The following is a 7,166-nucleotide window of genomic DNA, read 5'->3' as shown; positions in this document are numbered from 1 at the left end:
TCCACCGCGCTATGCAGATGAGCGGCGCTGACGGACAGCTCTGCTTTCCAATGTCCCTCAGAAACTCGAGTGCTCCTTCCCTCAACTCTTCACTTCAGACTCTATACTTCCCCCAAAATTCAAGCTCGCAGGCGCTGGGGGAGCTGGCTGGCTGGCTGGGAGAACTCCATATGCAGCAGCAGCCACTTTTCTGATTTCGGGGGCTCGCTTTTTTTTTTCTCTCTCTCTCTCTCCCCCTCTCCCTTTCTGCTCCTCTCCCTTTTTCTCTCTCACTCTATTAACCCTCTCCTCCTCCGTCCCTCCCAATGCCCTTCCCCTCCCGGTTGGATTTTTGACCGCTCGATTTATTTTCCCTTTTATTTTGGGGAGGGGGGGGTGGGGGGGGCGGGTGGGTGGTTGTTCTTTTATTATTTTTTTTCCTCCTGTTTGTTTTTATTCTGAGCGGGTGCGCATGGGGGGGAGCATATAACAATTCCGATTCTCTACATAACTGCACAGAGCCAACTGGGGCGAGAGAGAGAGAGAGAGGGGAGGGAGGGAGAGAGAGGGAGGGCGGGAGAGAGGGAGAGCACGAAAGCAGCGCCGGGAGCAGCGGCAGCAGCAGGGCCGGTCACCCTCGCCCCCTCCCTGCTCCTGTGCTCGCCAGCGCAAGCCATGTCCTATCCTCAGGGTTACCTCTACCAGCCCCCTGGCTCGCTGGCTCTGTACTCCTGCCCGGCATACGGGGCGTCGGCGCTGGCGGCCCCCAGGAGCGAGGAGCTGGCCAGGTCTTCGTCGGGCTCGGCGTTCAGCCCTTATCCGGGATCGGCAGCTTTCACCGCCCAGGCGGCGGCCACAGGCTTCACCAGCCCGCTCCAGTACTCCACAGACCCCGCCACGGGATTCCCCTCCTACATGGTAACTACCGAAGAGAAACCCTCTCCTTCTTCATTAGCATCCGCATTCTCATCCTCCTCATCATCTTCAGCCTCTCTCCTCACACACTCACCATCACTCCCCGACACGGCCGCCCGGAGGCCCCGCACCGCCGCTGCCGCCTCCGCTCCGCCAGTGCCGCCCCGCAGCCTGCTCTCGCCCGGGGCCGCCGGAGCCGCACGGAGCGGAGCGGGGCCGGGGCCGCCTCTCTACGCGCCGCGGCCGAGCGCGGGGCCGCCGGGGGCCTGGGAGCGGGGCTCGCGGAGCCGTGCAGTCGGATCTCTCGGTCAATCTGGCTCGGTGCTTCCATTCCCCCCGCGTCCCTCCGCTTTCTCTCTCTCTCTCTCTCTCTTTTTTCCCCCCCTCTATTTTCGCTGTGGTAGGATACAGGAGGATTTCTTTTCTTTTTTGTTTGTTTGGGTTTTTTTGTTTGTTTTTTTCTCTCTCTCTCTCTCTCTCTCTCTCTCTCTCTCTTTAAGTCAGTGTTTCGATGCGCTGTGGGCTTTATCCCCGTGTGGTTTGATTTACTTTCAGCGTGTTTTGTGCTAATGGTTTAACTGGATTTTAGGAATGAAAAGGAGCATCTGTTTGCGATCTGGGAGCTCCGCTTAAGCCCAAGATGGTTGTGGTGGCCGCAGTTTCGGATTTCACTTTCTTCTTATTAGTTAAAAGGAACATTTGCAATCGCGTGTGTGTATGTTATGCGCATAAACTATATAAATAAAACCGTAAACTACGTACATTAGCTGTACGGCTAGATGGCCATAGAGTTTTATAAACGCTCAGAGAGGGTCGGGCGCGGAGCTCGTTCACACACACAAAGCCCCGTACCCTGAATCTCAGCCCGGAACCGCGGCGGCGATGTGAGGAGGGGGCGGCAGCGGGGCAGCCCCTCGCTTTCTGCTCGCGAATTGTGGGCCATTACTGTCGTGCTCTGTTCGGGGCGGTGAGACGGAGCTAAGGACCGCGCTTGTTTTTCCCGTCGGCTGGAAGTTGCAGCGGGTTGGGAACTGTGCGGTAGATCGGGTGCTGCTCTGCCCGCGGGTCGCCGTTCCGCGGGGTTCGGGGCTGTGCGGGGAGTTAACGAGTTCCTCCGCGATATCTTTAACTTTTCTCGCATTATGCAGCCTTAAATAAGCGCAATTTGAACGTAAAAGGGCGAATTAAAATGCTAATTACATCGCATTTGAACAATTCGAAACGGTGCATATCTTCTGATTTGCAAATTGGATTTGCAATGCATTAGTGCAGTGAATTGCTAAGTGGCGGCTTTGTTGTATTTTCTATAGCAAAAAAGGAAACATCTTTTGAACCTTTGAGAGAAATGCAGATATCAAGACGTTACCTGTAGGGCCTTTAAAATGTCTGTGCCGTTCAAACCCGATATTGAGAAATATTCAATTACGAGGAGCTGAAATTAATCAGAAAGATCAAAACATAGCCGGTTTTAAGCGCGTGTGGCGGAGGAGGAAGGGGGGTGGGAGGATGTCCCATCTTAACGCCTTTGGGTGCCGCTTTACCCCTCATAGAATATGGATGCAAGACACCGTCCCGGGGAAATACAAACATAACCGCCGATCTCGCCTTGACAACTCCCTAATGGCTCTCAGCAGTAACAAATTGCCATCCCCACCGTTCTGTTCTGTCCAGGGCTCCCCTTACGACGCCCATACGACGGGGATGACCGGGGCCATCAGCTACCACCCGTACGGCAGCCCTGCCTACCCCTACCAGCTCAACGACCCCGCGTACAGGAAGAACGCCACCCGCGACGCCACGGCTACGCTGAAGGCCTGGCTGCAGGAGCACCGCAAGAACCCCTACCCCACCAAGGGCGAAAAGATCATGCTGGCCATCATCACCAAGATGACCCTCACCCAGGTCTCCACCTGGTTCGCCAACGCCCGCCGCCGCCTCAAGAAGGAGAACAAGATGACGTGGGCCCCGCGGAACAAGAGTGAGGACGAGGACGACGACGATGGCGACGGGGCGAGGAGTAAAGAGGAGAGCCCTGACAAGATACCCGAGAGCAACGAGACCTCCGCCGAGGACGAAGGTGGGCGCGGGGGGAGCGAGGGCGCCCCGAGGGCGGCGGATTGGCCCCGGGAGCGGGCGGCGGGGACCCTTAAGCGCGCTCCTTCCCGTCCCGTCGCCCCGGGCTGACGGTGCCGGGGAGGGCCGGGGGCGGGCGGGGGGCGCCGGCCCGGGGGGAAGGGTGGCCCTGCATAGGAAGGTGGTGACATGGCGAGGCCACGGCTGCCGCCTCCTCCACCCCCCACCTTCCTCCGGCTGTGCCTCATTCTGTGCCCCCGACCCCGCAGGGATCAGCTTGCAAGTGGACTCACTGACGGACCACTCGTGCTCAGCCGAGTCGGACGGCGAGAAGCTGCCGTGCCGGGCCGGCGACCCTCTGTGCGAGTCGGGCTCGGAGTGCAAAGACAAGTACGAGGACATCGAAGAGGAAGAGGAGGACGAGGACGATGACGAGGAGGACATCGAGGAGGACGACGGCGGCGGCGGGGAGCGCGACCAGCCGGCCAAGCCAGCCACCTCCTCGCCGCTGGCCGCCGTGGAGGCCCCTCTGCTCGGCCACCCGCACGCCGACGCCGCCCGCAGCGCCAGCAAGGCGGCGCTGGGCGGCCGCGCCTCCCCCGGGCCCCCGACGCCGGCCAGCAAGCCCAAGCTCTGGTCGCTGGCCGAAATCGCCACCTCGGACCTCAAGAGCCAGAACTTGGGCCAAAGCTGCCCGCCGGCAGCGTTGGCCTCGGCCACCCCCGCCTCCGCCCCGCACAGCGCTGCCTACTCGCCCTCCTCCCTCCTGGGGAGGCATATTTATTACACCTCACCTTTTTATAGCAATTACACAAACTATGGGAACTTTAACGCTCTCCAGAGCCAGGGGATCCTGAGATACAACTCGGCGGCAGTGGCTTCAAACGAGGGACTCAGTCAGACTGTCCTAAATGCCAGCTCTGTCCACAAGCAGAGCAGTGACTCTTTGAAAACGATCACTAACCAGCTAGAACAACATTACAGGCCCTCTAGTTATGACTCTAAGAAAGGTAGGTGCCTTCTTTTTACCGCTTTCCTCCTCCTGCCCCCTCACCACCCCTCCCCGCCCACTGTAAATTCCCCATACGCTGTGAATACTTCGGACAAAACACCGTGCACGGTCACCGCTGCCACCGGCCTAGAGCTGAAGATGGGCAGCAGTGTAATCCAGGGATTAAAATTGCATGTCCCCGGCATACAGGTACCTGTGATGTAAATGACAACTTTTAGATCACTGCTGCATGCTGCAGACACAGCTTTTCATGCTGATTTAAAAAGGAAAACTAAATACAAAGATATCCAGAGAGCAAGGGTGTCGTTAACTTTATTATTATTATTATTAATACTATTATTACTACTATCGACAGACTGGTTTTGCTCTCTTTGTTGCCAGTATTCTCACGGTTTGTACAGATTTGAGTTTGGGTAATTGCTAACCTTGGACATAAAATTTTGTGGAGCGTGACATTTTTAGCTTTTTTCTTTTTCTTTCTTTCTTTTTGGACAAAGTTTTATGCTAATATAACCGTCAGCTTATTCTAATACATTTATACATGTGCATGTATAATACTCGAGACAAGGGCAGAGATGGAATATGGCCCAGTCTTTTAAAGGTCTCAGCTCCGGCTTCCGCATGAGCGAGCGCTGGGCTGTGCGCGCGGTGTATAATCTGGTTAGCTGGCTGTGTCCTGTGACTAACTGACGGTTATATTTTGACAGATCCCACTGAAGTCTGCACAGTAGGAGTACAACCATACCTATAGAAGTACAATCACGCAGCAATGCAAGTAAGTGAGAGCGTTTTCTATTACGCTGATCATTTGGCACCAGGTCTAAGACAGCGCGCAGATCGAGACTTGCTTAGTGTTAATTTCTTGCTTCATTACATGAGGCTCTGATTACAGAGTAAGGCACTCTTTTCTGCTATTTTTAAGCCTCTCATTACAGCTTTTCTTTCTCGTGTTTGTCTTCATTTTAAAGTCAGGTTAGACTTCCTTCACCTCGTGTACTCTTTGCTTGTGTGAGGACTATTTAAATGCTAAAGAAAAGCGAGCTTGAAAGAATATTTTTGAAGGTATTGTTCAGAAACAAAGTTCTTGTGCTCACGTGGCAGTGCTGCAATGGCACATTTTAAGTGAGGTTTTACATGGCGATCGTGTATTTGAAATGAGAAGGGACGATTATCCACATGCAGGGTGTGTTGTCTGTGACTTGCTCCTTGCCTGGCTATCAATGCCATTCTTAATACCCTCATTACCTGGGGCTAAATAAACAACAACAAAAAAATTACCTTGTTGATACTTTTTCCTTTTTTTTTTTTTCTTTTGATTAGGGGGGAAAAAAAATTAGACGTGTAAGAGTTTTGCCTTACTTTCAGTATTTTTCGAGTTTAATGGCGTTAGTGTGTAATTGAAGGATTTTTGGATGATCTGGTTTTTTCCTTGGTCCACAGGTAGGTGTCACAATTGCTTTGAAAAAAGTCAGCAAGCCATCATCTCTCCCTGAGCTAATATATATAACAAATCTCTAAATCCGGATCACATCTTGTGCCACTGTATAAAAGAAGACCACAGAGCACTATTAAATCTTCAGACTCTAATTATTAAACCAGAATTTTGTTGGACATAATGTGAGTTTGCTGGTATAGTATAGTTTCCCCAATGTACGTGTGACTTTTGAAAACAGATCTGTTTTTCTCAGGATATCTCAAATTGATCACTTCATTGCCACGGTATATATTCGATAGGTGTGATAGGATTTATTGTAAAATTTATTTGTAAAAGATGTATACAGTAGAGATAATAAAGACGTGATTGGAGAACTTGAGTCCTTACAAAGTGGAAACAAATTTGATATTTATTTTTGTAACGATATAAAGCTTCTAGTAATTTATGCAAGTTGTATTGCAATGGAATCTGAACTTTTTGTAAATAAATTTTGCCTGGTTTTTATTTGAAACGTTGATGGTTATACAATCTTTGGTTGTTTAACGAGAATTCTTTACTAATTTATATCTCTAATTGTAAATAAAAAACAGACTAGTCTGCAACAATATGGTGTTTTTCCTTCATTTCCCCCAAAGTAGTAATCTATTATCCAGAAAATTATGAAAGTTGTAATTTCTCTAGTGCAGCTTAGACCATAAAATGAGTAAGCAATTTAAATATGTTGCAAAGATATACCCCTCATAAATTAATTCGTTCTGGGTTGTTCTGTTGTACTGAAGCTTTAAATGTGCACATGTGTGGAAATACGTATTTGTATACACACATGCAAATGCGTAGAGAGAGCAATGTGAATACATGCGTGTTTCTTATGAACTATTTATGTTGGGTATGAGGTAGCTCTTTATTAGGGTTAATGTTCTTTAAATCCAACATTTCTAGGGAAAACAAAAAGGAATTATAATCAACTGCAGTTTATTTCTAATTTCTTTGTTTCTGCTCCTAGCTAAAATGTGCAAGTACAGAAGCATGAAGAGAAAAAGTCTGATTCCTGTTTTTAATGATTTTTTCTCTTTTTTTTCCCTACATCTTTAACTTGATAGTCATAGAAGAAATCCACTTAGATTGAGCTCATAAAATCAGCTAACTAATCATCTTAATTTTCAGAAAATAATGGGAATCCTCATATAATATAATTTCAGAAAAGAAACGAACAATCATTTATTTCCCCCAAAAGATAAATTGAGTGAATATAGCTTACGGTTATAAAACAAGAATAATAGCTTCTTAGATTGCCCTTTAATCAATCATACACTTATTTTTCAAGAGGCTCATCTATTTTATTCCGTGATTAATAATCTTCCAGCGTGAGAGCATTATTAGATCCCAGCAGGGGAGATCCTGAATGCTTTTAGCTGCTTTGGAATGGTCAGTTGGGGTTCATTATGGTCTGATATTGAACAATTTATAAAATCTTGTCTAAACATCTGCCAGCTCAGATAGGCCGATGTGTCTGAAGATGGGAAATTGCTGGACCAGTTGATATTGACAAACGGATCTCTCTCCAGTGGCTTTTTGTTCACTGAAAATTAGTGGCCTCTTGCTCAGGTCTTGTTAGAAAGGGCATTTGAAAGTGATCTTAGATACTTCAGGCATCAGCCTTGGGAATGTTAACTGGATAAAGAGCCGTGCTAGGCTGGAGTCAGGAAATATGTTGTGATTATATTAAACGGGGGGAAAAAGACGCTGTGTTCT

At 49.3% G+C, this 7,166-nt stretch overlaps 1 protein-coding gene across 1 annotated transcript; it reads left to right on the top strand.

Annotated features, from left to right (window-relative positions):
* The first annotated feature begins 393 nt into the window (after positions 1-393).
* Positions 394-6,009, top strand: IRX2 (iroquois homeobox 2). The gene is made up of 5 exons (XM_085220586.1): positions 394-897; positions 2,566-2,971; positions 3,237-3,977; positions 4,687-4,754; positions 5,420-6,009. The coding sequence occupies exons 1-4, from the start codon at positions 655-657 to the stop codon at positions 4,728-4,730; spliced, it is 1,434 nt and encodes a 477-aa protein (XP_085076712.1). The 5' UTR covers positions 394-654; the 3' UTR covers positions 4,731-4,754; positions 5,420-6,009.
* The last annotated feature ends 1,157 nt before the right edge of the window (positions 6,010-7,166 follow it).

The sequence above is a fragment of the Meleagris gallopavo genome, chromosome 3 (genome assembly GCF_905368555.1).
Source record: "Meleagris gallopavo chromosome 3, MGAL_WU_HG_1.1, whole genome shotgun sequence".
Lineage (NCBI taxonomy): Eukaryota > Metazoa > Chordata > Aves > Galliformes > Phasianidae > Meleagris > Meleagris gallopavo.
The sequence above is the reverse complement of the archived record's forward strand: the minus strand, read 5'-3'. Positions and strand labels throughout refer to the sequence as shown.

Excerpts from the sequence above, each read along its gene's own strand:
- IRX2 (XM_085220586.1), top strand. The coding sequence starts at position 655 with ATGTCCTATCCTCAGGGTTACCTCTACCAGCCCCCTGGCTCGCTGGCT. Across the intron at positions 2,972-3,236 it reads GACCTCCGCCGAGGACGAAG|GGATCAGCTTGCAAGTGGAC; the intron begins GTGGGCGCGGGG and ends CCGACCCCGCAG. Across the intron at positions 3,978-4,686 it reads TAGTTATGACTCTAAGAAAG|ATCCCACTGAAGTCTGCACA; the intron begins GTAGGTGCCTTC and ends ATATTTTGACAG.